This window comes from Plecotus auritus, assembly GCF_963455305.1.
Source record: "Plecotus auritus genome assembly, chromosome: 9".
In the NCBI taxonomy this organism is placed as follows: domain Eukaryota; kingdom Metazoa; phylum Chordata; class Mammalia; order Chiroptera; family Vespertilionidae; genus Plecotus; species Plecotus auritus.
Window position 1 is genome coordinate 116,164,881 of NC_137783.1, and position 27,512 is coordinate 116,192,392.

Genomic DNA, 27,512 nt, shown 5'->3' on the forward strand with positions numbered 1-27,512 from the left:
GCAGTTTTAATGCATCTGGTAAGTTAGGACGCCAGTGGCTGGAATGGAGATGCCTCATGGCTGGAGGCTGGAAGGCTTGTGAGCAGCATGGTTCACTCCCTTCTCAAACTGCCCCCTACCCCCCACTTCCACCCCCAGTGTTCCCATCCCCACTGTTTCCACAATGTTCAAAGCAGCCCTAGTCCAGTGATTTCCAGTCGGTGTGCCACAAGAATTTTTAAAACATGCAATACCTGACTATTTAGTCAGAGGCACTGACCTCTTTTCCCTTAGATCAGGGGTGGGGAATGTCTGGCCTGCTGACAGTACAAGGCCCGTGAAATCCTTCGGTCTGACCCTGCCAAGACTAATGGGGTGAGTTAATTCAATGTTTGACCAAATATAGCAGGCTAATTTTTAAGTTGATAATTTTGCATGGCCCTCGAACGATATTATAAATATCCAAATGGCCCTTGGCAGAAAAAGGTTCCCTACCTCTGCCTTAGATTATCAACATAACAATAGCCATCTGGTGTGAATGAATAAATATTATGCCTACCTCTTTTGTTAAATTGGCAAAAAAATGTTATTTTTTGGTGTGTCACAGAATTTTAGTAATTAGCTTATGTGTGCCATGAGAGGAAAAGGCTGAAAGTCGCTGCCCTGGGCACTGGACGCCTGGATGTGCTGGGGGGCTGGGAGGGTGTCTAGTGTTGGGCACAGGGGTTGTAGCTGGGCACCTGGGTGGTCTTTTCTTCCCTGACAGCCCACTTCCCTTTTTCCCAGGCCACTGTGCCTGAGGGGGAAGGAGGAGGACAGGAAGGGGAGGGTGAAGTGGGCATGGAGAGTGGGTCTGTCCCTGGGTTGGCCTGGCCCCCAGGCTCCTGTCTGCTCACGTGGATTAGCTGGAGCGTGTGGGGTGAGTCTGAGAAGGGGCGGGAACCAGCTTCCTAACTAGGTTGGCCTGTCTGGCTTTTCCAGCCCACAGGAGAAGTGCCCCTGCACTCGCTTGTGGTCCAGCCTGGTTCACTCCTCAGATCTGTCTGACCTCAGGGCCAGTAAGGGGATGCACAGAGGCTGTCTCCATGGGTGGTGAAGGGGCCACCTCAGCGGCTGGTGCTTTCCTGGGCTCCCTGGTCCGGCCCCCAGCAGGAGGTGACCAGAATGAGAGAGCCGCCAGGGTCAGCTGGAAGACCATCCACCAGGGCCCTGCCTCCTATCAGTCTCCTGGCGGGGCTGCAGCTGGCAGCCTGGGCTTGGCAGTGATTCCATAATTGGAGCCTAAGTCATTAAAAAGCCATTACTGTCTCCTCTCATGGTTATCGCTCAGTGCGCCCTAGAACAGCGCCTGTCGGAAAGGGGGGCTGGGCGTGTTGGTGGGAGAGGAAGGTGCCTAGGAGGTGCTGCAGTGGGCGATGAGCAGGCAGGGCCTTCCCGTGTGTGTGTGTGTGTGTATGTGTGTGTGTGTGTGTGTGTGTGTGTGTGTGTGTGTGTTGGGGTGGGGGAGGAATGGGGAGGCTGGGCTGTGGAGGAGGTGACTGCAGCTTGGGTTCCGCTCTCCCTGGAGACAGCATCGTTGTTGTCATTGTTCCCAACAACATGCTGCTGTGCACCAGGGTCAGGTGTGTGCTCCAGACACATGGGTGCCAGGCCGAGCTTGTGCCTGCGGGCGACTTTGTAGCCCTCCTGGAATCCCCGCTGCACCAGGGCCCTGCTTCCCTCCCCCGCGTGCCTCGTGCAGGTGTGCGTCTGTCTGCCTGGGTCGTCTTGCTCAGCCAGCCGCACTCCTACCCTCCAGCACGTGCTGCTCCCCCCAGCTGCTGCCCATCCTGTGCACCCTCCTCCCCCTGCCCCACGGCCTGGTGGGAAGTGAGGTGGCGGGCGGGCAGCTCTCTGGCACTTCCAGGACATCTGAGTTTCTGGAATTCTTTACAAGCCAAGCCCTTGTATGCATCCATCTTTCTCTGGGCCGGCGGTTAAGTCTGTTTTGTCTGTACCCTGACCTGGGGACTGTGTTATTAACGGCTGTGGCTCTTTGTCATTATCCCCTATCAGGGAATCGGGGGGGGGGGGGGGCGGTGCAGAGGAAGAGGAGTAATGTTTTCACGGAAAGCAGCCTCCTTCCCTGGGTGTAACGTGTGGAAAGTCCACAGCAGCGGGGCAGTGACCTGTGGTAGGAAAACACACCCCCCCATGCACAGATAAGGCCACAAGGGGGCCACTGGGCAGGGAGGGCACAAGGGCTGGAACCATCTTTTGTCAGTCGGGCAGCCCCGTGACCCAGCAGTTCCGAAGGTGTCTTTGCTAATGTGAGCTTACCTCTCAGCTGGATGTCACCTTTCCTAAATGACCCATGCACCATGGAAGTCATCTTTTTCCTGCTCAGCCAAACCCAGTGCCGGAATGTCCCCGAGGAATACCCCTGGCCCTGCCCTGTGACAGGGCAGGTGGCTTGCGTCATCCCAGGAAGCCATGACACTCCTGCTGCAGGAAGAGAGCCAGCGCTGTGTGCAGTGACCCGGGCTCCGGTGGCCAGGCCACGGGCACAGGACTGGGATTGCAGGCTGCCCGGTGCGTGCCCGGCCCAGGGCTTGGCAAGCAGAGCCCAGTTGGATGTCAGGCTTGTTGCTCCTGTCAGCCAGGTGTCACGCAGACCCAGCCTGCAGTTTCCCCGGTGCCCTGGAAATGGTGCCCGCGGCGGACACGGGGACAGTAGTGTGTGGACCGGCCCTTCTCGGGCAGTGTGTACGCAGTGCCTTGCCCTGGTGTTACTCAGACAGGGCGGTGATGGCAGGTGGAGAGATAGGTGGAAGAGTTGTAGCCCCTCAGGCCCGGCAGGGCGCCGGGCACCTTGCTCTCTCTAGTACCTTCCCTCTTTCTCCGGAAACCCTGCTGCCCTCCAGCGGTGGTGCGTGCCTTCTGTGCCGGGACACCGACCATCCCACCCGTTTGCGTTTAGGAGCTGGTTCCCGGCCTCTGGTCCTGGCAGTGCTCTCGGCAGTCCCAGTGCAGCTGTGTGCTCTTAGGCAGTTGGGCAGTTTCAGGAAGACAGGTCTGACTTAGAAGCATGTCTGTTGGGTTTTCTCCTGGGCTGTGGCAGCTGAGGTTTGGGCGAATAAGGCTGGTCTGTGCACAGCCCCAGATCACAGTCGGGGCTCCGCCGAGTACAGAGCCGCTGTGCATGTCAGGAAAGGCCTTCCCATTGGCTAGTAGGTAGGATGCCGTCGGTTTAAGGTATGCAGAGCCCTCATCAGTGTGGCCAGGGGGGTGGGTGGTGGGCTGGCTGTGGTCACGGACTTCCTGCCGCTCTCTGGCTGCCTCCCCAGCCCGCAGAGACACAAATAGTTTGGATGAGTGGAAGGGACAGTTCAGCTGAATGAATATTTCAGCCAGAAGGGCTGCTACCGCTGTCAGGAGGAGTGGAAATGGCTTCACTTGTCTTTGGGGTGATTGGACCTCATCTTTCCCCTGTCCATGCACACTGCACTCACCCACACACAAGCACGCCCGCCTCTTACACAGGTAGATGCACTTGCACATTTGACACCTCCCGGTGTGTGCACATGCGCGAGACATACTTATAGCCTCACAAAAGCAAACCTCATGCATTCGGGCACGTCACTGGGCAAGGGTGGCTGGGGGTACCCAGAGCTCAGCCCCTCAGGCTCCAGTTCTACCCCATGCAGCTGGCCTGACCTTGGTTCATATAGAATTGGGGGCGTAGGTCCCATGTATGTGCCTTGGACTAGAAAGAAAATTAAGTGGTTTGAATTACCAGCTCCCTGCTGTGCTCTGCCTTCCTGGGAGGCAGGGCCAGTCTGTGAGATGACGCTGCCTGTCCTGACACCTCAAGGGTTCGATGCCCTGGTGCTGCCTGGCGCCACGTCTGTGGCCAGGGAAGGGCCAGTGGCTGGTTGCTGGATTGTGTGTTGATGTGCCCACCCAGCCCCAGCCCTGCCCTGCGGGTCTGGGTGGTCACTTGGCCGCATTCTCCCTTGGCCTCAGTGGGCAGTGTCAGCACCACCCTGCCACCTGGAGAGCCAGGAGCTTGCTTTGAACAGATGGGGAGAGGGTCTGCCCCAAGGGCCCAGCTTTCCCCAGAAGGACCGAGAGGCAGGGGAAGGGGCGGTGAGATCTGAGAGGGGGCCCAATTGGGCAGGTCCCTCGTCCGAAGCCTGGCCTTGGGCCTGGCCTGTGCCCGATGCCTCTGGACAGGTCCCCTTGGAATGCAGTCAGGCCCTGCTCATGGGCCCAAGGGAAAAGCCTCCTGTAGCTACTGGGCCAAGGATCCCAGCAGGAGCTACGCTCCCAGAGCACAGGACTGTAGTGCAGGCCTTTTTGTCTCGAGCTGGTTTCCTGATAGTAGCCTCACCCTTCCGCTTGGCCATGATGGGAGGGGTTTAAAGAACCCAGATGTGCTGGGTGGGCTCTGGGCCGTACCCTGGCGCCTCGTGGGCAGACCCTGAACACCCCTCTCTCCCTCCGCAGTGTCTTAGATGATGAGGGCAGCAACCTGAGACAGCAGAAACTTGACCGGCAGGTGAGTGAGCCTGGGGCCGGGTGGAAGGGTGGGCACTCACCATCCTGGCTGCCCCCTCCTGGGTGATCCTGACTGGTGGGGAGAGCCCCCCTATCCCCCTCAGAGCAGCTCTCTCCTTTACCAGCTCAGCATTAGCACTGACCAGTACATGGGTCTTCTGCCACGCAGGCCACTGGGTGGCTGTGGTCCTGCCAGGACAGCTTCCTGGGCTGAGTTTTCCCTCCTTTTCCTGTACCCCAAGTCTTGAGGCACCAGGACATGAGGCCTTGGCCCAGAGTGGGCTTTGGCCCCCATTGCGATCCCTAGAAGCAAGCTGAGCAAGCAGCACCTTCTCTCTGCTCCCAGGCTGGGAGCCCTCTCTCGGGTGGAGGCGGTGGGCTGCCCCCTCCAGCCTGGTGACCTCTGTGCCTGTCCGGTGCCTCTGCAGCGGGCCCTGCTGGAGCAGAAGCAGAAGAAGAAGCGCCAGGAGCCGCTGATGGTGCAGGCCAATGCCGACGGGCGGCCTCGAAGCCGGCGGGCCCGGCAGTCGGAGGAGCAGGCCCCCCTGGTAGAGTCCTACCTCAGCAGCAGTGGCAGCACCAGCTACCAAGGTACACCCTGCCCTTGGGACAGCCAGCCCGGGGAGGCTCCACACCCCTCAGGGACTTCTGCTAACCTGAGCAGGCAAGGGTCCTCTGTCAGGGTGTGTCCAGGCTGAGCGTGGCTCCCAGCCCGAGCAGACAGCTGAGTGGGGCCGATGGAGGGAGGCTGGGACCTGGAACCTTGGGCTCCTGGCTCAGGTGCTGGAGCCAGAAGCTAAAACTTTATTGATCTGGGAGTTCAAATGTCCAGGTTTCTGATCAGGAGAATTTCACCGAGAGCAGGAGGCAGTTCCTAGGAGCAGAAGGTCTGCTCCCCACCGGTGATCTGCCTCCTGGAGGAATCCACCTCAACAACCCACACCAGCCAGTGTCTCCTGCGGGACACCTATTGCCTCCCTTCCCTGGGCTCCCCACGCCTCCGTCATCCTGGCTTCTGACCTGCAGGTCCTTGCACAGGCCATGGTGACCAGCAGCCTCCAGCTATCCCATCTTTGTACTCTGCTTGTCAGCAGAGCTCATCCTGGGGTGGAGGAGGGGTGGTTCCATTGCCTCCCTGAGCTCAGGACCCACCTGTAGGCTAAGGCAGTGGTCGGCAAACTGCGGCTCACTAGCCGCTGTTTGCCGCTCTGTTGACTAATGAGTTTGCCGACCACTGGGATAGGGGCTTAAATCACAAGGAACAACAACATCCTGTAATTATTGGAATCGAGAGTCTAGGTCAGTAGTTGACAAACTCATTAGTCAACAGAGCGGCAAACTGCGGCTCGCAAGCCGCAGTTTGCCGACCACTGGGCTAGGGGAAGAGTGCCCCAGGATGAACAGAGGGTTGGTCTCTCTGATCCCTAAGGAGGGACTCAGATGCAGTCCCGCTGCCCCCTGCTGGTGCAGGTAATCCCAGTGCCTTCTGTCAGATGGTGGCTCTGAGAAGGTAGCATCTGGCTTTTGCCATTTGGAAGGAACCGTAGCCACCATGGCACTCCCCTCCTCTGCGGCTTCCTCGGGTCCTGCAGCGCCAGCCACTTGGAGCTCCTGTAGTTGCCTCAGCTCAGGGCTAACCTTTCTCATCTGACTGTTGGGCCCTCTCCACAGCGCGGCACACAGTGTCTCAGGTTCTGCTAACCCAGCCCTGAGCACACTGGGTCCCCTTCTCTGTGTCTTGGAGGGCAGCACCTAGTGCCCAGTCTTGGCACAGCACCCTGGACAAGCTCTGTGCCCTCTGTTTGCCCTCGTCCCACTGAGGAAACGCACTCATACTTGATAAGGCACTTGCTAGTGGCTAAACATGGTGCTGGGTACTCTACCTGCGTTACCTCATTTATTCTTTACAGCAACTCATTATCCCCACATGGTCGATAAGCGTTTGGGCTCCCAGGGGGTCACCGACTTGCCCATGGTACATTGCTATGAGCATCGGGACGAGGCTTTGCACCCAGGCCTGTCAGACTCCAAACGGACTTGCCACCATGTTTGTCACCTTCCTGACAGGGAGGTCTGTCAGTGATTTCCCTGCATGGGCTTCCGTTCAGCACCCAGGGCCACAGCTGGTATGGCGGCAGGCCCTGCACAGGACGGGACAGGGACCTCAGCCCCACGCTGCTGCCTCGGACAGCCAGCTCCAGCTGCTCCATGCAGACCTGGTCCCAGCCCCACCCTTTCCTGGCAGCCCCCTCCTCACACTTTCTCCGTGAGCACTGTCCCGAGTGGCAGTGGTGCCCTGCAGGGAAGGCACCTTCTGCGGTGGGTTCTGTGGAGCCTGGCCTGCTGCTGGGTGGGCATCCCAGCCCCAGCTCTGCCAGGCCTGGCACCTGACCGTTCGAGGCTGCACTTGGGATGGGAGCCTGCTCCTGGGACTTCAGGCCCTGCCAGTTTGGGCCGCAGGCCAACACCTTGAGGCTTTGAGAGAGTCTTACAAGTCACCGATGCGCAGTCATGTTGGCAGGTGCCTCTTGAGCACAGAACTGTGTACCAGGCCTGCAGGAGGGGCCAGACTCAGAAGGCAGTTTCTGGTCATGCCACTACCTGCTCACCTGTGACTGAGCAAGTCACTGACCTTCTGGGTTTGTCTGTCAGGGAGGAAAATTCTCTCCAGACTTTGAACATTGAAGCAGCCGTTGTGCTTCGAGGTCCATCGTGAGAGTCCAGGCCAGGCTGGGTCCTGCTGCTTCTCCTGCTGGGCTCTGAGGTGGACACAGCCCCAGAGGGCTGCTGCCCCTGTGGCTGGCTGGCTTGAGATTGGTGTTCCCTGGAGCACCCCAGCCCTCCCCGCAGCACTATCTTTCTCCTGCTCTGCCCCCTGCTGGCTCTTGGTGTTAAATACAAGGGGAGTTTCACCAACTTGAGGGCCCGGAACCTGATTAGAGATCCCAGGTCTTTTGCAGCCTCCCTGACCCAGGCCCAGCTTCACTGGGACCCTGGCTGCTCCACGCCCAGAACTGTGATATATTCATCTGATTCTTAAGTATTTACTTTGAGGGCCTACTTGGTGTCAGCTTCCAGATTAGAGCTGGCAATCCAGGGTGAGCACAAGTGGGTGTGGCCAGTGTTCCCTCGTGGACGTGACGGCCTGAGAGGGAAAGAGTTAAGCAGATGGTCACAGGTGTGGGGAGCTCTGTGCGTGAGGGGCAGACCCCCGCTCCCCTCCTTTGTGGGGAGGTCAGGGAGGCTGCCGAGGAGCTGGAATCTGCAGGAGGAGTGGGAGTTAGCGGATGGGTCGGGGGCGGGGGGCGCGCATCGGGAGGCAGTGGGACAGCGAGAGCAAGGCCCCTGTGGCCGGAGGGAGTCCAGTGTGCACAAAGAGCACGGTGTGGCTGGGACTTGGGCCTGGGAAGTGAGGAGTGTGCGGTTCGGCCAAGGCCAAGGTGAGGGAGATGGAGGAGCCAGACTTGCAGGAGAATGTTGGTCTTCATCTTAAGAGCAATGAGAAGCGGTTCTGGGACTTGGAGCAACTAGGGTTCTATGTGGAGAACTTGGAGGCCACCAGCAGGGGCCCGCCCGAGGCCCCTGTGCCACTCCTAGTGACCAGGATGCCTCTCCTGCTTCAGGGCGCTCTGCACCCCAGGGCACCATGGGCTTGTCCCCTCAGGGCAGTGCAGGGCCCCTGGAGTGTGGCCCTAGTTGTGGTCTCTTCCAAGAGATGCAGCCTTTTCTGTCTTCATCCACCATATCCCAGACACGCTTCCCCCCCCCCCCCCCCCCGCCCCAGGTTGAACAGTTGGCTGGCCTGGAGCTTTGAACACTCCTTGGTTGGTCATGCTGTGGGCAGGCTGGGGTGCCACCTTCCTGTCCCGGGCACCTGTGCCTGGTAGAGATGGGTGGTGCGGAGGCCCTGCTGGGTTGGGGAGGTGAAGAACGTGCTGGGAAGTGTGTGAGTCGGAGCTCTGGTCTCACCCAGGGCCTGTCTCTCTCTCTCTGTCTTGGGCCCTCCTAAGCAGTTCAAGAGGCCGACCCACTTGCCAGTGTGCAGCTGGGAGCTGCCCGCCCAACAGCACCAGCCTCAGCCAAGAGAACCAAGGCAGCAGCCACCGCAGGGGGCCAGGGCGGGGCCTCGAAGAAGGGGAAGAAGGGGAAGCACAAAGGTTGGCTTGCCCCCTGACCCGGCACTGGAGGGTTGGGGGGCTTATCTTCCCAACCTGGAGGCCAGGGACAGGGTGGGAGGCCCCAGGGGAAGGCTCCAAATGGCACTCAGGGCCCCACCCAGCTGGCTCACAGGCCCCATCTAGCTCACGGGGCACCTGGGCTGGCCTGTGGGTGAGGGACAGGCCCTCCATACTGCCAAGAAGGGAAGTCCAGCTCAGCTACGGCCCCGAAGCCCCTCCCCTGCCCAGCCTGAGAGCCCTCTGCCTCCATCCAGAGCCAGGACACTGTCCCGTGGGGCTTGCAGCCTCCCAGTCACCCTGTGGGCCTCCACCACTCCCCGGTCTCAGCGCCACCGTCAGGCCCACAGACGGGTCTCCCTGCTCCTCTCTCCAAAAGGCCCCCAGGGATAGGTACGGTGGCCCCTGCCCCAAGTCCTGTTTCTGTGGGCTGGACACCTTGTCTCCTCAACCACGTGTGTGCCCAGTGGTTCCCAGGCCTCTGGTCCTGGTGGGACAGTGGGGTGCCGGGGCCGCAGGCTTCCGGGGTTGACTGCTGTCTTTGGACATAGCCCGCCTGGACGGGTGGCTGCCACCGTGGGGGCCAGGCCTCGCTTCAGTCACCGAAGCCATGGCAACTGGGGAGGAAGGGGACATGGGATGGGAGAGCCTCTGTGTGGGAAGGCGCGTGTGCCAGCCTCGGCCTTTTCGAAGGGGCCCGTGTGCTTTTGCTGACGTGTGAGTTGACTGTGTGAGTCTGTGAGAGAAGGAACGTCTGCGCTGATGGCTCATAGCTGGCCACATCCGTGTGTGCGTGGGGGCCTCGTGTGGTGCGGATGGTCCTTGTTCTCTGTTGAGTCTTTTTCACTGTGAGCTGGCTTTGTCAGTGGCTGCCGTCTGCCTAGGGATGTGAGGCGATTCAAACCAACCCTCGGCAACTAATTCTGGGGGCAGCGGAAGTGACAAAACCCGTGCCCTTCAGAGCTTACCAATCATTAAGAGGCCGACAGCAATCGTTAGTTTTTTGAAAGTCAGTTTTGCAAGTAAAGTTCTGCAGAGGGTCCCCCACGCAGCCCTCGCCCACTTCATGGATGTCTGTGGATCCAGCTCTCCTCCCCCCTCCCACCGCCCCCGGGGACTCAGAGGTGTCCCTGGCCTGCAGGCGCCGGCGGGCCAGCGGCTCTGGCAGAAGACGAGTCTGAGGCTCGAGGCCCAGTGCAGACCCTGACTGTGGGCCGGTTGGACCACGCCCAGGACGCAGGGGAGACGGCAGCTGGTGGGGGCACACAGCCCAGCGGGCAGGACCTCCGTGCCACGATGCAGAGGAAGGGTGAGCCCCGTGGGGGTCCAGTGACACCCCCAAAGCTCGTCCCAAGTTCTCAGATGCACCCTTCTTGGGGAGCATGACCCTCCTGTGTCTCTTCTGGCCCCTCCCAAACCCTGGTGCGGGGCACAGGAGACCAATGGAAACCGTGGGCAGGGGCCCCTAATGAGGCCAAGTTAAGGGAAAGAGATATGAACCAGGGTAACCAGCCAACCCCCAACCCAGCCCTGTCTCCCCCACTCCTAACACCTGCCCCCAAGGAGGCCCTAGCTCTGGGGACAGATTTCCGCTCCCTTTGGTTCCTTTGAAAGCTGCTTTTGTAAAATGTTCCCTGCCTGCTGAGCTAGAGCAGGGCCAGGATGCTGAGAGGCAGGGCAGATCCTGGAAACCTGCCAGGGTGGCTTCCCCACTGGGAGCCCTGCTCCAGCAAGCCCCTGGTCGGCGGGGTCGGGTGCGGCGGGGGGGCGAGGGAAGCCCAGCAGTGCCCCACGTTCATGGAATCAGGAGGGGTGGGGAGAAGCACACAGACAGGACCTACCGCAGGCTGGGAGGGGAGGAGTCAGCCCTGCGCTTCGGCCAAGGCCTCTGGGAAGCCTGGGGCCAGAGAGGAGGCCCCAGCACAGGGTCAGCCCGCCAGGCCTTGCTACACAGGAGGCAGGCATTGCGAGTGCTGGAGAGTAGGGGGTCAGAGGGACTGACCTGAAGCTTGGAGTGGGGGCACAGACCCCAACAATCGTGACCAGTCCCAGCATGTACCTGAGAGTGTGCCCTTGTGTATATCGGGACATCTGTGGGCATTGTGTGAATGTGTGTGTGTGCACCTAAGGCCTGGGGTGTGTGCATGCAGGTATGGATGACGCAGTACCTGTGAACAGGTGTCTGTCTGGGTGAGTATGTGACCACGCCTCCCACCTGCTCCTGCCAGGGTGTGTGTGTGTGACCACGCCTCCCACCTGCTCCTGCCAGGGTGTGTGTGTGTGACCACGCCTCCCACCTGCTCCTGCCTGGGTGTGTGTGTGTGACCACGCCTCCCACCTGCTCCTGCCTGTGTGTGTGTGTGTGACCACACCTCCCGCCTGCTCCTGCCTGTGTGTGTGTGTGTGACCACACCTCCCGCCCTGCTCCTGCCTGTGTGTGTGTCTGTGACCACGCCTCCCACCTGCTCCTGCCTGTGGCCTGTGTGTGTGTGTGTGACCACGCCTCCCACCTGCTCCTGCCTGTGTGTGTGTGTGTGACCACGCCTCCCACCTGCTCCTGCCAGGGTGTGTGTGTGTGACACGCCTCCCGCCCTGCTCCTGCCAGGGTGTGTGTGTGTGACCACGCCTCCCACCTGCTCCTGCCTGTGTGTGTGTGTGTGACCACGCCTCCCACCTGCTCCTGCCTGGGTGTGTGTGTGTGTGACACGCCTCCCACCTGCTCCTGCCAGGGTGTGTGTGTGTGTGACACGCCTCCCACCTGCTCCTGCCAGGGTGTGTGTGTGTGACCACGCCTCCCATCCTGCTCCTGCCTGGGTGTGTGTGTGTAACACGCCTCCCGCCCTGCTCCTGCCAGGGTGTGTGTGTGTGACACGCCTCCCGCCCTGCTCCTGCCTGGGTGTGTGTATGTGACCACACCTCCCACCTGCTCCTGCCTGGGTGTGTGTGTGTGACCACACCTCCCACCTGCTCCTGCCTGGGTGTGTGTGTGTGACCACGCCTCCCGCCTGCTCCTGCCTGGGTGTGTGTGTGTGTGACACGCCTCCTGCCCTGCTCCTGCCTGGGTGTGTGTATGTGACCACGCCTCCCGCCTGCTCCTTCCTGGCCCAGGCATCTCCAGTAGCATGAGCTTTGATGAGGAAGAGGAGGATGAGGACGAATACAGCTCCAGTTCCTCCCAGCTAAACAGCAATACCCGCCCCAGCTCCGCCACTAGCAAGAAGTCCATCAGGGTGAGTAGGTGCGAGCTGGTCACTTACCTAGGCTGCAGGGAAATGGGTGTGGAGAAATGGTGGAGAGTGGCTCGCTGGGGCTGGGCCTATGGAGAGCTGCTCAGGCCTGGGCTCTCCTGCCCACCCCCACTCCCCCAGTCAGGTCTCTTCACCAGGCCAGAAGGGTGGGGGAACTGGAGTTGGACAGGATGACCTAAGAACCTGCCCCTGTCCTCCATCTCTACCCCCAGGGAAGGCTGAAGGAGGGAAGGGCTGGGAAGCTAGCTGATGACCCCAGGGCCAGGCTGGCTGGCCTGCATCCAGGGACCGTGTCTCATCTCCCACCACCACCACATAAAGGGTCAGCTCTGGACTCCAGACCCCCAATTTCAGCTGCTCGGGGTCCCACTCTCCCCTGTAGGAGGCAGCCTCAGCCCTCAGTCCAACAGCCCCAGAGCCCTCGGCAGAAGTTGAGGTACAGGATCTCGAGGAGTTTGCACAGAGGCCGGCTCCCCAGGGCATCACCATCAAGTGCCGCATCTCGAGGGACAAGAAGGGGATGGACCGGGGGATATACCCCACCTACTTCCTGCACCTGGACCGAGAGGACGGGAAGAAGGTGAGGTGGGCCTGGATGTGCATTTCGCCTGCAGGCTTGAGGGCCTGGGGGCTGGGATGTGACCAGCAGCCTCAGATCCAACACCACCTCTCAGCTCCCCCAGAGACAGAGGCCCTCGTGCCTGGTCAGTGCGCACCTTTGTGCTGCCAGTGCGTGTACCTGTGTGCACACCTCTGTGCTTCCAGGGTGTGCATGTGTGTGAGCACATTGTGTTCAGGAACTGAAGCAAGGAAGGGAGAGTCCCTCGTGTGAGTGCAGTGTGTGAGCGGCACCCGTGATTGTGTGCGGATCAGAGGCTGGGTCTGGAGTGTAACTTACTCTGCTTCTCCAAGGTGTTCCTCTTGGCTGGAAGGAAAAGGAAGAAGAGTAAAACATCCAATTACCTCATCTCTGTGGACCCTACAGACTTGTCTCGAGGCGGAGACAGCTACATCGGGAAACTGCGGTACCAGCGCTCTCCCAGGCTGGGGTGGGCAGGCTCTCTAGAGGGAGGATATCTAGGCCAGGAGTCAGATCCTCTCCTCGGGTCCTCTGTCCCCAGATCCTACCATGGGCTCTGCCAACCTAGAGCCGGACTTGGAGGTGGGCCTCACACACCCACCCTGGGCTGCTCCCAGCCAGGTGGGGCACAGGCCCACCCTGAGGACGGATCAAACCCCAGGATGTCACTGATGATGTAGGCCACCACAAAGTCACCTTGGCCATGGTCAGTGCTGAGGGGCAGGGCTGAGAGTGAGGCCGTGACGGAAGAGAGAACCACCTTGGGGAGAGGAAGGCTCTGAGCCAGCCTCAGGGGAGGAGGGTTTGCTGAGGAACAGAGGGCCAGATTTGGGGAGCATAAGTCAAGCTGAGAGGTAAGGAGCTAAAGCTGTGGAGATGGGGTGGACCAAGACTCAGGCTGGATGGGACAGGCCAGCTTGCCCAGTCTGCGTGGCGCGCTGCGTCCCCTCTGCCGTCTTGCCAGCTGCCATTCTGTTTTCTCACGTATGTTCCTCCAGGGAGACTCTGTGGCACCCTGACTTCCCTCCCTGAATTTACCCCTGAACCAAGATGTTCCTTGATTCAACTCAGAGCAAGTCCAGACCTTTTGCCCTTTAAGATGGGGAGTCAGTGAGCCTTGTGCCCCCACACTGGCTCCCGGCTTAGCCCAGAATGCTTTGCAGGCTCCTCATAGGACAGACTGTTAGCTGTTTGCTGCCCTGGGCAGAGGGTGGGTGACCCTGTACTGATCGTGCCTGCCCTGCAGATCCAACCTCATGGGCACTAAGTTCACCGTTTATGACAATGGAGTCAACCCCCAGAAGGCATCCTCCTCTACGTTGGAAGGTGGGACCCTGCGCCAGGAGCTGGCCGCCGTGTGCTACGTGAGTCCCGGTTCCTGGGTCTCTGGTCTCCAAGTAGGATGTGACGGTCAGGACTGGCTGCCTGATCTGTGGGCTGTCCCTGTGGGAGACAAGCTGCAGGAAGGTGGGCTGTCCCCAGGCCCCCTCCTCTCTTTGAGTGCAGACCCCAGGAGGCCACCTGCCTGGGAGACCCCAGCCCCAGAGCCTCCTGGAAAGGAGGGGCAGGAGGCCTGGGTTTTTGTCTGTGGCATCCCTTCCCTCCTCCCTCTAGCATCCTGATGGACAAAAGGCCCTTTGCGTTATTATCTTACTGAAGGCTCAGCCTAAGAGCTCAGTCTTATTATTTTTTTAATTATATCGATGAGGAAACTGAAGCCACTGTCACACAGCTCAGACCAAACTGGAAGTACAAGGGATTTCATTTCATTTTAAAATGAGGGATTGGTACCCCCATCAACTTGTGCTAGTTGGGAATCCATAGCTGTTTGGCTGTTTTATATGATCCTATGGTGCCACCTGCTGGTCAGCTTTGGGGAGGCAGTCCGAATCTCTTGAACTACTGAGCCAGGTACTGTTTGAGGCACTGAGAATATACACTGAGTGGCCAGATTATTATGATCTCTGAACGCATAATAATCTGGTCACTCAGTATATATACATTAGAGGCCTGGTGCATGAATTCGTGCATGGGTGGGGTCTGGCCAGCCTGGCCAGGGGGAGGGGACATGGGCAGTTGGCCAGCCTGCCTGCTGGTCGAACTCAAGGTGGAGGGGACAATTTGCATATTAGCCTTTTATTATATAGGATATACACTGAGTGGCCAGATTATTATGTGTTCAGAGATCATAATAATCTGGCCACTCAGTGTAGTAATGAACAAGAGACATAAACGTATATCCTTATGGGATTTAAACCCTTAGTTTAAGGAGCTAAACTATAAAATAGACAAAAGTAATATGTGTGTGTGTGTGTGGGGGGGGGGTGTTTATGTTCCTGATAAATGCTAAGATGAAAAAAATAAAAAGGGGAGGGCTGTGAAGTGTCCAGGTGTGTGTGTGTGTGTGTGTGTGTGTGTGAGTGTGAGCTTTTAGGGGGATGGCAGGGAGGGCCTCACCGAGGTAGCACTGGGGCAAAACCCAGAAGGAAGTGAGAGCCAGCCGCGTGGGTGTTGGGGAGAGTACCAATCAGAGTGTAAGAGTCCTGTACGCCTGGCACATGGGGAACAGCAAGGAGGGCGGCGAATGCAGGGAGAATAAGAGCTGCCCTAGGGGTAACGGGTCTTCAGCTTATACTCTGAACTAGGGAGGAAAATGATATGACTTAACAGGACCACAGGCTGCTGTGTGGAGAGCAGGTGACAGGGAGGGGGAGGGGCCAGGGGTGGGAAGGAGGAGTCCACTGAGGTTTTCCTGTGAGCTCAGTGAGACGGTGGTGAGAGTGACTGGATTCTTGATATAATTTGAAGGTAGAGCTGACAGCATTAGCTGATGGGTTAGATTACAGCCTTGGGCAAACCACGGCCCACGGGCCGGATCCGGCTGTTCTATCCGGTTCTCTTGCTCTCCCCTCCGCTCCTTTACTTTGAATTTATATTATAGTTCACACAAACACTCCATCCATGCTTTTGTTCCGGCCCTCCGGTCCAGTTTAAGAACCCATTGTGGCCCTCGAGTCAAAAAGTTTGCCCACCCCTGGGTTAGAAGGTGGGGTGTGAGAGAGAGGGGTCAGGTATGACCCCAGGTAGTTTGCTGACTTGCTGTTGAGTGAAGCAAAGAGGACTGTACGGGGAGCTAGTTAGGGCAGGGACTCAGGAGTTCGAGTCTGGATGTGCTAAGTTTAGACGCCTGTTAGATGTTCAGGTAGAGATGGTGAGAACTAGCTCCTCTCTCTTCCCTTCCTCCAGCTTCCCCAGTAAGTCGAGTCCTCAGGTGGCCACTGTTCTCTGTTTCCCAGGAGACTAACGTCTTAGGTTTTAAGGGACCACGGAAGATGACTGTGATTGTCCCAGGCATGAACATGGTTCACGAGAGAGTCTGTATCCGGCCCCGCAATGTGAGTTTCTCCCCCACCACACCCGCCCCCGTCATCCCAGCCTCTGCATGAGCTCCTAAGGGCAGAACGCCAGCTAGTGTGTCTGCATGGGAGGCAAAGTGTGAGAAGCCGGGGGCGGAGGGTCTGGTGAAAGCTGAGGACCCCAGCCCTGGGCCCGATCCCATGGCCCTGGGTTGGTCACGGAGCCAAGGCCGGGCCTGGCTCAGCAAGGCTGCTCTCCCAGGAGCATGAGACGCTGCTAGCACGCTGGCAGAATAAGAACACGGAGAGTATCATTGAGCTACAAAACAAGACACCTGTCTGGAACGATGACACGCAGTCCTACGTACTCAACTTCCACGGGCGCGTCACGCAGGCCTCCGTGAAGAACTTCCAGATCATCCATGGCAACGACCGTGAGTGTCTGCCCCGAAACGTGGCTGCCCGCATGCTCGCCAGGCTCAGCTCAGGGCTCAGCTCGCCGGCCCTGCCATGCGGCAGTGCTGAGGATGTGGTCGCACAGCTTAGATTAGCTGTAGAGAACCGTACTGCCTGGGAGAGCGGGAAGGCCCTGCGGAGCCCTGACCCTGGGCTCTGTGTGCTCAGCAGTCTCAGGGTGGGAATGTCTCTCTCTGCCCCCATCTCCTGGTGTTTGTATGCTCCCTCTGTCCTGCCCTTCCCTCAGCTGGTCTGTTTCACCTCCCATGAGAGTCCCTGGGTACCTCTGCCTCTGGCTTCCTCTTCCCTCTTGTGATCTGGGTGTCTGTCTGTCTTTCCCCGTCTCTCCCGTCCTGACTCTGTTCCTGTCTGCATGGTGCCTGGCTCCAGCGGACTACATCGTGATGCAGTTCGGCCGCGTGGCAGAGGACGTGTTCACCATGGACTACAACTACCCGCTGTGTGCGCTGCAGGCCTTCTCCATTGCCCTGTCCAGCTTCGACAGCAAGCTGGCCTGTGAATAGAGGCCTCCTCATGTCAGTCGGGGTTGCCCAGCCCGGAGTGGAGCTGCCTGCCTGCCCCTGTACATAGGCCTCCTGCCAGATGAACCTGTGGCTCTCGGTGGGCCCCCTGGCCCAGCTAGCCAGGAACTGGCTCCTCTGCCTCCCTTGTTGAGGCAGAGAAGTGGGGTGTGTAAAGGGCCCACAGTGAATTCCTTCTGTGCCCCAGGATCCACACACACACCCAACCTTGGGTTAGCGTCCTGCTGCAGTCATGTTTGCCAAGCTGCGAGGGCAGGAAGAAGTATATAGAGAGAGGAAGCACAATGCTGGGCTGCTGTGGCCCAGCCACCCACTCAACCCAGGAGTCGATGACCACGGATCCCGACAGGGAGGGGCACAGTGAGTGTGTGTGTGGAGGGCAGTCACCGTCACACAGCATAGGGCTTGGTAGTCAAGCCTGGCCCTTAACTGCAGAAAGTCCCGACTTCAGCAGGCCTCAGCCAGGCCTGGGAGAGGTCACCAGGTAGGGGAAGGGTCAATGGCAGGACCCTGTCAAGATTGCAGGGGCCTGGCTGTGGGAACTGCCTGGTGGCCTCGGGTTCTAGCTCATTTGATTTCTCTAGGTTTTCTCTGTGAACAGAGACAGCAGGCCAGCCCTCAAGGCCAGCTGTCTGAGGATGGGGCCTGCAGGACATAGGCTCAGCATACGGGAGGTGCATGGAACAGGTGTCCTGGACCAGGCTGTCCTGGGAGCCCTGCCAGTTACCCCAGGAGCTCTCTGCCCAGCAGCCTCTGTACAGGAAACATGGGTGGCCTAGGTCACCAGCCCCGGACTCCACACAGGTAGGCGTGCCCGGGCCGGGGCTGGTGAGCTCCAGGTGCTCTGCCTGGGCTTCAGCTCCTGCTGCAGTGAGCCAAGGTCGTGGCTGCTGAGGGCCGCCCTGCGTGGTCCTCGGGAGGATGGGACAGGCTGAGGAGGGCAGGGAGTACTGCAGAATCACTAGAGATGAGAGGTGGCAGGACCCTTAGAGATCAACTAGTACATCTCTGCCACCATAGGCAAATCACTCAAAAAGTGGTACTTGCCTGGGGTCACCTGGCTGGTGAGTGGCCGAGTCAGAGCTTCAGCTCCCTGGATTTCTGTGTTCCCACCATCCCCCCAGAAACCATTATCTATGGCTTTCGGGCCTTCCCAGGGCCCAGTCTGGATACTCTCGCCCCAGATGGGATGGTGCGTGTTTGGGGTGGGGTGGCTATAGACCGAAATGGAAGCTATTTCAGTGGATTGGCAGTTCCCTGCTAAAAGCCGTCTGGCTTTTTACACATCAGACTGATCAGGACTGACCTGTGTCTGGCTCCCCGAGAGCAGGCCTAGCGAGGCTGCCGCCCATTTTTGCATGTGGGTGTGATGGGCGGTGCATGTGCAGGGTGGGGCCTGATCTCTCCCTTCCCCAACATCCTCTTCTCCCTGAGGACATGGGAACTCCTCTATTGCCTTTTTGTCATTTTCCCTGGTTCACCCTGGTGGAGGCTACTTGCCCAGATGGAGAGCAGGTCAGTGGGAAGCAAGCAGTTCCTCCCTTCAGAGTAGATGTGCCAGGAAAGGCTGTGTAGAAATTGTTGCTTTAAAAACATGTCAGTAAGGTCTGCTGTGAGGTGAAGTTGTTGTTTTGACTGGGTGGAGGCAGTGTGCTCTCATTTCCCTGAAGTACAGGTTTCCTGTGGAATACTTAGAGCAGGGTTATCTGTCCCAGCCCCGATCGCCCACACCTGCGCATCTCCTTGAGGCCTCTCCAGTGGGACCGTTCCGAGGGCACTGGGCTTTCTGTAGAGGGCTGGCCCACTTCCCAGGGACACCTTGCGGTGCCCTCCTCCTTCCCATGGTCCTGTTTGGCTCTTCCTTTTCTGACGTGGGGAAGAGACCTGTTGCCAGTTGGGATGATGGAAACTAGATGATCTCTACTGTCTGGTCATGCTGTTTCTCTGAATGTGATTTTAAGGCAGAACAGCTGGTGCTGTATCCTAGCGAGAGGGGATTCTGGTGACAGAGTGGAGGAACCAGAAGCACAATGACAAACTCCTGCTTTCTCCTCCAGCGCACGGGGGCCGGGGTTGGCTGTGTTTTGGTAGGACCCAGAATGTGGGCTGAGCTGCTCGCTGGTTGTGCAGAAGGGTAGTTTAGCAACAAGACCCTCTGTCGGGCATTGAGTGACAAGAACAGTTGTCACCTGCTTGAGACCCAGCCTCAGGTCTATTCTTACGGCCCTGTTCCTGGTGACACTGGCTGTCCTTGACCACTGGCCCCAGGATTCACACACACACCCAAGAGCTGTGGGCCCAAAGACTCGAAGCTGCCAGGGCCCAGCCTCTCTGTAGTAAGAGTTCTTGCCCTCCACCCAGACGGCCCTTGGTCGAGCAGGGCACTCGATGATAGAATGGGCAGTCCCTGTGGGTGTGGGGCAGCTGGGACCATAGGCACCCCTTCTGGGACTGCTCCTGGCTCTGTGACTCCTTTTGGGGCCACACACCAAACCTCTACACCCTCTGCCCAGAACAGTTCTTCTGCAGAGTGGTGACATTCACTTCCCGCCTCTTCTTTTTCTTTCCTCCTGGCTCCAAGGTGCTCTGTGTCTGTCTGCATCTCTGTGTCTGCGTGTTTGGGGAAAAGGGCAACCTGCTAAGAATCAACTGAAGTTTGTTTCTAAGAATGAGCAGAAAAGGGATAAGGATGCAGTGAACCTGCAGACTCTGTTCATGCCATTCGGGCTGTTAGGAAGCGCGTCTCCCAGGTTCTGATTCGGAAACATGGTCTGAGAAAGTTGTCAGTTCCCATTCTGCGTTACCTGGGGACACCCGTGTGTTGTGTGCATGCCTTTGGATGAACCTGAGCATATTCTAGTGACTGTGCCTTAGAAAACACGACTAGTTCAGGAGGAGCACGTAAGGTCCCGCCATGCTGTGGACAGGTGCTGGGAGATGGTAACCGCAGGCGTGAAGAGGGCCTTTGGAGTCCACCTCCCAAAAAGGGCAAGAAAATGGTTTTTCTTTGTCTATAAAGAGCAGGGCATTTGCCTCTAAACTGAACAAGCAACAGCGCTGATTTCACACCAAGAGCTCCGTGCGTTCCTCGCAGTGGGGTCTGCAGGGAGGGGAGATGCTGGGCTGGCTCGTCTGTGGATGTTGCACAAGCACAAATTCCATCTCTCTGGTTTCCCCTGACTCAGCGACACTGGCCTTCCCCTCTAGAAGTCCTCACCCTCGCCGGGATATGGTGTGACCTCAGCACACCTCTCTGGATAGCTGAGTGAGTCTTCCTCGTGGTGCCCAGTTTTTGTGGGCCTGACTCCCCTGGGTTCTGGCTTGTTGACCTTGTAGCAGTCCCAGGAACAGGTCAAAGGATGGGCTCTGGCTTGAGTTTATTGATAGTCACCTGCCCTCATACTTCAAGTTTTCTGTCATCTCAGGATATAGGGCAGAGGCAAGCAGAAGTACTGGGACAGGTTTGGCTTTTTAATTTTCCAACCAAGCTGAGAAGCAAGTTGGTCTTACAGAAACCATTCCTGTAATTCATGGCTACTAGTATGTGATTTTGAGCAAACCAGGAGGCTGGACTGTCAGTGCTTGCAGTGGGAATCCGGGTGGCTGGGAGTTGACCCTTGCTTTCACCACCACCATTTCTAGCTCATCATTGTGCCTTTGTTCTTCCCTAAGATGTCACACCCCTCCCCTCTTCTGTTCTATTGCTCCCTTTCCCCCTCCCCCGCCCCAATCAAGGTCCAGGCAGAGCTGAGATGAGGCTGGTGAGAGAGTCCTAGAGTGACTTGGAGTGCACAGAAAGGGAGCCCGACTCTGGCCCTTTCCTGTGTTTGGTGACGAAGGGGTCTTGGTCAGGATGGGTGACACTTCTCTTGCTGAGAACACAGCCAGTTTTCATAACGCTTACAATGTGTATGTCTATTTGCACAAGACCGTCTTTTCCTATTTTGGAGTGGTCAGACATTTATTTTTGTTCAAGATTATCTGGAGTTTTAGATGAACTTGCAAAACTGTGCTTTTATTGACTTTTTGAATAAACTCTTTGGTATTCTGGAACAAATGTATTTATTTATTGGTATGTGCAATGACAAAGTTGGTATTTTCCCACGTTATGTATGTTGTATAACTTAAGTGTTTGTCTAAGTACAGACCATATATCATCAAATTAAACTTGAACTATTTCAACACTACTGTGTAATTTTTTTCCTATAAAAGGAGAAAAACACACACAACATGTTTTTTACCTAAAAGTTTTTTTCTACAGCATTCAATCCTTACGAGCCTCAGGGAGGAGGTGGAGGATGGTGGTAACGACAGGTGGGTCTAAGCTGTCCTTCCTCTGGCCTGGGCTCTTCAAGGTTAAGGCTGGCAGAACCACACACAGAGGCTGGGAAGGGCTGGAAGAATGGTAAGGACAGAAGTATGTGCATTAGAACAATCCTCCGCAGGGTCAGCTGTGCCAACCGGAAGAAGGCTGGCCCTACCTAGAGCCTCCCTTATTTAAACAGGACTTGGACATGCTTGGGAACCTTCCTGTCAGCCTGTGGCAGCCTGAAGCCAAGCGCGAGAGAGGCTGCAGTGGTGGCTGAAGCAGACAGGGAAGGTAACGGTCTGCTCCTGAGGGAGGTCAAAACTAAAGTCACCCATAGCCGTGGCGGGTGTCCGGTGTAACAGCCCCGAGGGATGGCAGTGAGGATGCTGTCGTGAGCACCTACAACATGCGACACCTGGGACAGACAGACAGCCTTGCAAGGTGGGTATTACTCCAAATTCATAAATGTTCAGAGAAGGAATAATCTAAGGAAAAGAATAAGTTTGTCCTGTTTGTGAAAAAAATGAGGAAAGGTTAGGTGCCTTTTAGAAAGATCTGTATAGTCAAGGGAACTTCATGTTTTCTTCTCAATATTGCTGACTAGCTGAAGTACTAGATTTTCCTTTGGAGTACAGTCTGGGTTGAGACGGAATTTAAGAATGTGGTCCTAAGGAGGATTGGTTTATAACCCTCAGTTTTTCTGTAGCCACAAGCATTTCCTGTATGAACCGGGGCCTGTCTCGGTTCTGCCTCTGTAGGAAACAGCACACGTGGCGTATTGTGGAAAAGGAAAGAGGTTTTTATTGTTTAGTGGTCAGGACAGTCCTGGTTTATACCTATTTTCCTGGCATAGTTTTTATTAAAGCTCCCTTTCCTAAGTGTCCCCATTTGGACTACACCTTGTTTGAGCACCCCACCACCTTTTCTAGAGGCCAAACATGCCTCCTGCTACGGCTGCCTAATTTGAAATGATTGAAAGTACAAAAAATTTCTGGACTATAAATATATTCCTGCTAATAAGCCAAGCAAGGGGTGGGGCAGCAAGAGGCATCAGGAGGTCGTAGCACATCTGGCAGGACCTCCTTCCATAAGCCAGTTTCCCCCAAAGATTAACATTCAAATAAAGACTTGGTTATGTAACACCTTCCATAGCAGCCCCATCAAAATACCTGAACATCCACATACTTTGTCCGAGGATGCCTTCTCTTCCTTGTTCACTGGAGGAGTGCTTCCTATGCCTCAAGATCCAACCCCTCTGTGAAGTTTCTTGGAAGTACTCTGGAAAATATGATCTGTTTTCCTGTAGATTTGGGTCCGTAGCTCAGTTTCAGCATAAAACCACAGCTACCATTTACTGCGAGGTTGTCATGTAGGACCAAGGCTGTTTACAGGCACTGATGATGCCATTTAATACTCATAACCACCTGGGAGACCTAGACCCTTGCTTTAGAGACAAGAGCCCAGACAGAAGGCTTAAGGAGCCGACAAGATTCCAGTCAGAACCGACAGGGATGGATTCACAACTGCCATCGCTCTGCCTGCTGAATTCATGAGCTTGAGCCCTTTTATAGTGTACTAGAGGCCCGACGCATGAAAATTTGTGCAAGAGTAGGCCTTCCTTCCTTCCCCTGGCTGCCAGCACCTGCTTCCCTCCAGGACCCGGGCTGCTTTGCTCCAGCCCCGGCTTTGGAAGAACGTCGGGTCTAATTAGCATATTACCTTTTTATTATTATAGTTCATTAAAATAAATTGGATAAGGCTTCCCCCATTAAACTGAGTTTTTAAAACATAGGAATTGAGCCTTCCGTTCCCATTGCCTGCCTCTGGGAATGTCTGCCAGATGAATAAATGAGTTGAAAACTAGAAGGAAACATATGCATCTCTAATATAGGAATCATAGCCTAAGGTAGAAAAAGAAATTTGAAACAGAGACCCAGGACTCTAATAAATCAACCCCTGTGAATGAAGGGACATAACATGGAAAACAACTTATCGAAACAGTAGAGCACCTACATTATTTTTTACCTTGAGCATTACATCTAGATGGTTTTCAGGACATTTTAAACTGCATCTGTTACAAGTGAATCAAATGTCCCACACAAAGACAGATGTAATGTGCTTTCTATAAACTCAATATTCAATGACTTTTCTGCAGTTCATTAACAATAAATGTCTAGTAGTAGCTGAACTTATCTTAATATGATCCCATACCTTCTGACAGCAGGCTGTGTGATTAAATATATTCCTGGCATCTTGTGCCTTATCTACCTTTACATAATGTCTTCATTTTCAAGTCTTCCAAATTTCATGACTGGGAATGTCCTCGGGAATGCGTCCTCTTTAAACCCTCGGGTCTACCATGGGAAATGGATTCACTCATCCTGTCTCAAGAACACAGATGGCAGCTTTGAGATCAGGCCTGTAGTTTGGTCAAAATCCTCCTGGGCCTAACCTACTTCCTACTCCCCCAGCTCTCTCTGAGGACCCAGATGTCTGAACACAGGCAAATAAATGCCTCTTCCCCTGGGCACTACTACACTGGTTCTCCGCAGCAGACACACTCTGCAACTTCCCTGTTGGGCTGGCACTTTGTCAACAAGTTCAGTCCTCATTTCTGTTTCAATGCATGTGGTTGGGAAACCAATTTCCCAGAGGGCACAACATCCAGAAAGAGCTTCGAGGCAAGGGCTGTCCATAAATGCATGGCTCCTCCTCACTGGCCTTGTGCATCTCACGGCAGGACCACTACCCTTGGGCAGGCTTTCCTGCAGCCTCAAGCCTTGGCTCTGCAGGGCCAGGACTAAAGTCTCCACCTAAAGCTTCCTCTGGCCACTGGAGACCAAGAGGTGGGTTTATCAGTTCTATTAAGCAGCACAGGGATAAAGGAAGCTAGAGATCCAGGCAGTATCAGAGTAAAATTGTCCCCAACAGGCCCCTGGGCCCATTTTCAGGTCAGTGTGAGTCCTCTGGCCCTTGCTGTGAGAAAGGGACTTAAGCTCGGACAGCAGAGTCCTGCTTTGGCTCCATCATCCCTGAAAACAAAATGTTCTTTTCTTGAACCTAGGGGACCACTAACCTGCTCAAAGCCCAGAGAATAAGGCATCTCAGACTCTGAAATCTTCACTCTTGCAACCTTAAGTCCTCATCATGTGTAAGCTGATGTTTGTTCACAGGTAAACCACCTGTTACCACCAGTACGGAGTCGAACCTCTGCCTTGAGTGGTCCCATCTGTAATTATGATAGAGCAAACAGTTACTCAGTGGATCAGTTCTCTGATAGAGGAAAGGCAGGGAGAGAAAGAGCAAAGCCATCTTGTGTTCCTACTCATCTCTATGATGCTGTACAGGTGACAGGTGTGTGAGCACCAGGGAGGATACATGATATCCATGGTACTGACCTGATTGGCTATAATATTTAAACACAGAGAATGAAGTACAGGGCCAAGGGTGAAATCTAGAGAGGAGAGAAAGGTCACCTTGCAACCAGAGTAATGGATACTTCACCAAACTGGCTGCTTTCACTCTAAACCCTGGGGGTTCCGCTTCCTCAATGTGCCCCCAGTACACGCTCTGTCAGCACTGATGCCCAGCCCCTCATCTCTGAAGTCCTGGGGCCACACTTCCTGGGTGGTGTCCTCCTGCTCACTGTAACTGTCTGCCATGAATCCAGCATTCTCCACCAAGACAGCGGGGTCCTCTTCTTCGTGAAGACAGCAGGAACATGTTTCTGGCTTTGGGTCACATGGAGTAACAGAATTTTCTTCCTGGGCTCTGCCGTCAGTGGGCACTTCCCAACCCAAATAGTCTGACTCTTCTAGCACTCCCATCCTTTCAGCTAGTTCTTCCGCAGAGGGCTCTTTGGGGTCCGGGTAATCCACCAGGATTGTTTCTTGCCTACGCTTGATGCAATCTGAAAGGTCATAAATTGGATAAGTCTCTTCAGGGTAACCTAGAGAGAAAAGCAGCACAAAGTCTTACAAAGAATGTCTCTTCAAAATAAAGTGTCAGACTCAAAGAGGCTTCTTTGGCAGCAGCCATCCCATTCCAACAAATCCTTTCAAGAAATCTCGCAGATGACTAACAGCTCTAAAGTTTCACTTCAGTAAATTCTAAGCGCCTGGCTGACTATCCAGTGCTCTCTGAAATTCAAACCCCTTCAGATGGAAATCCCTTCTTAAGTGCAGGGTGCTTGGGGCAGGCAGAGGGTGATTCTCACACCTCCAGCTTCTGCAGTAGCATGAAGATCAAACAAACAACAGGAGCCTTCAGTAGAAAAGAGAAAGGACCAAACACCAGATGGAGAAAGCACAGCTTAAGGCTACTGTTTATAATTCCTATTTGGAACCATTTCCACATCTTCCGGGGGTGGAGGGTGGAGTGGAAGGAAGGAACGCTAAACTCTGAAAAATACACCGGAAGCCTTCTACTATTGAAATGGCTGGCAAGTGTCAGAACAGAGAAATGCTTTAGCGAGACAGGACCAAGATCCCGAAGGACAGAGCTGGGTTTTCAGAAGAGAGGATTCCCATTGGTGGCTTCTTCGTCTTCACAAAATGGAACAAAAGAATACAACAAACTGGTAAAAAAATTAGTAACACTGGTACTGAATCCCAGCTAGATAATGAGGGAAGAGAAAGTGTTGCCAAATTAAAGAGTGAAATGAAATCAATCTGTGTCAGCCTGAGCAGCAGATGGGCCATGCTGGAGCCCACGCCCGTGCTGGCAGCAGCAGCGTGCTCGCTGCTCAGTGTGGCAAAGCTGGAGGTTCCAAAACCCATGTGCACATTACAATAATCAGTAGAGTCAACCCAAACGCAAACCACTTCTGCCTACAAATTCTGAAAAACGGGTTCTTTTTGGTACGTGCAGAGTATGGAGAGATTTTTTTTACTTTTTTTTTTACGTTTACTGTTTGTTTTTCTCATTATAAAAGTCATAGGGACTCATTGTGGAAAATTTGAAAAATACAAGTTTTGGAAAGAAAACAAAATATCTAGAATCCCACCACTGATAATTTGTTGTATTACTTCTGCCTTTTTACCATATATAAGCATGTGTATATATATGGTTTTTTAAAAAAGGATCATCCTGTATATAAAATGTTATACCAGATTTTTTTCATTCAACATTATATAGTGAGCTTTTCTCCATGTCAGCAGTCATTTTAAAGCTGGCTGCACAATATCCCCTCACACAGCTACAGAACTGATCTGATTTACCCTGCCTCTTCTGGAGACACTTAAGATTCCTTCCAGTTTTCCCTTGTAAGTAACATAGCAGTTAAGATCTCTGAATATAAATCCATGTCTACTTCCCTATTTCGTTAAGATACACTTGTAGAAATATGAAAACTAAGCCATCGGCAGAAGGAGGGAATTAGCTGCAAAGGGAGAGGGAACTTGCTGAGGTGATGGAAATGTTCTATATCATGGTTGTGGTGTAATTACACACCTCTACACATCTGTCAAAACTCACCCAACCATACCCTTAAAATTAGTGAATTTTATTATATATACATTATACTTCAGTAATAAAGCTGATTAAAAATAATTAACATCTCTTTTCTGGGCTGACAGCTAACAGAGAAAGGAGAAGACACTTTACCTTCCCAGTCCTCCATGTAAGGGGCCTCCTCAGCCTCTTGCTCTGGAGTGGGCCTGTCAGTGAATCTTCCTTTTTTCATGACCCTGGTGATTTCTCGGAGCTGATACAGCAACTGTTTTTCTTGGTCAGAAGTCACAGTCTGTGCTCTGCTTAGAAATACCAGACAATCCAACCATTTAGTGGTAAATACTCCTTGGCAATGAACATAAATACCACTATGATCTGTCTGGATTCTAGAACAGGAAGTTGAACAGCAGCAGATAATTCTAGGAACTGATTCTAGAGCAGCATAGCTGGTAACTACACACATTAGTTCAACGGTTTGATTTTATATATGGAAAAACTAAGGCCCAGAATAGATCAAGGTAGTGCACAAGGTCCCACATGAGTTATGTCAATACTGGGACCAGACCCCAGATATCTCAGCTTTTGGGTCAATATTTTTTCAATGCACCTCACTGTTACTTAATAACACTCCATTTACTGCAAGCCACTTTTGTCTGATGCAAGGTCATCAAAAGAAAATGTGCTGGGCCATTAGCCTCAACTAGGGGAAAATGTGCCACTAGGCCATCCCTACAATCACCAGACTGCATATACTTGTGCAGAAATACAGATACATCCCAAAATTCCAGAGCTGGATCATTCTGACAAATCAATTATCTAGACCACAGACACTGGGGGAACTGAGACCCTCAGGAGAAATTATACATTTCTATTGCTA

The 27,512-nt window shown here is 54.9% G+C and overlaps 2 protein-coding genes across 13 annotated transcripts in view; one reads left to right on the plus strand and one right to left on the minus strand.

Annotated features, from left to right (window-relative positions):
* The window catches only part of TUB (TUB bipartite transcription factor), a gene marked incomplete at its 5' end in the record, with an annotated part of 56,034 nt that extends 34,975 nt beyond the window's left edge, over window positions 1-21,059 (plus strand). The window contains 11 exon segments of the mRNA XM_080642200.1: window positions 4,468-4,519; window positions 4,947-5,109; window positions 8,532-8,675; window positions 9,835-10,002; window positions 11,802-11,923; window positions 12,324-12,521; window positions 12,854-12,966; window positions 13,768-13,885; window positions 15,818-15,916; window positions 16,140-16,311; window positions 16,724-21,059. Coding sequence (XP_080498326.1) covers window positions 4,468-4,519; window positions 4,947-5,109; window positions 8,532-8,675; window positions 9,835-10,002; window positions 11,802-11,923; window positions 12,324-12,521; window positions 12,854-12,966; window positions 13,768-13,885; window positions 15,818-15,916; window positions 16,140-16,311; window positions 16,724-16,857 — 1,483 coding nt within the window. The 3' untranslated portion in view covers window positions 16,858-21,059.
* Window positions 20,871-27,512, minus strand: part of RIC3 (RIC3 acetylcholine receptor chaperone) — a gene marked incomplete at its 3' end in the record, with an annotated part of 47,699 nt that continues 41,057 nt past the window's right edge. Inside the window, exons 5-8 of one of the 12 annotated variants that reach the window (XR_013959076.1) lie at window positions 26,789-26,934; window positions 24,261-24,413; window positions 22,354-22,462; window positions 21,151-21,269 (exon numbers count right to left, since the gene is read on the minus strand). Coding sequence is in view for 6 of the 12 variants with exons in the window: in XM_080642202.1 (XP_080498328.1) it covers window positions 24,703-25,133; window positions 26,789-26,934 (577 nt within the window). The other 11 variants (XR_013959077.1, XR_013959078.1, XR_013959075.1 and 8 more) reach the window with 11 other exon arrangements.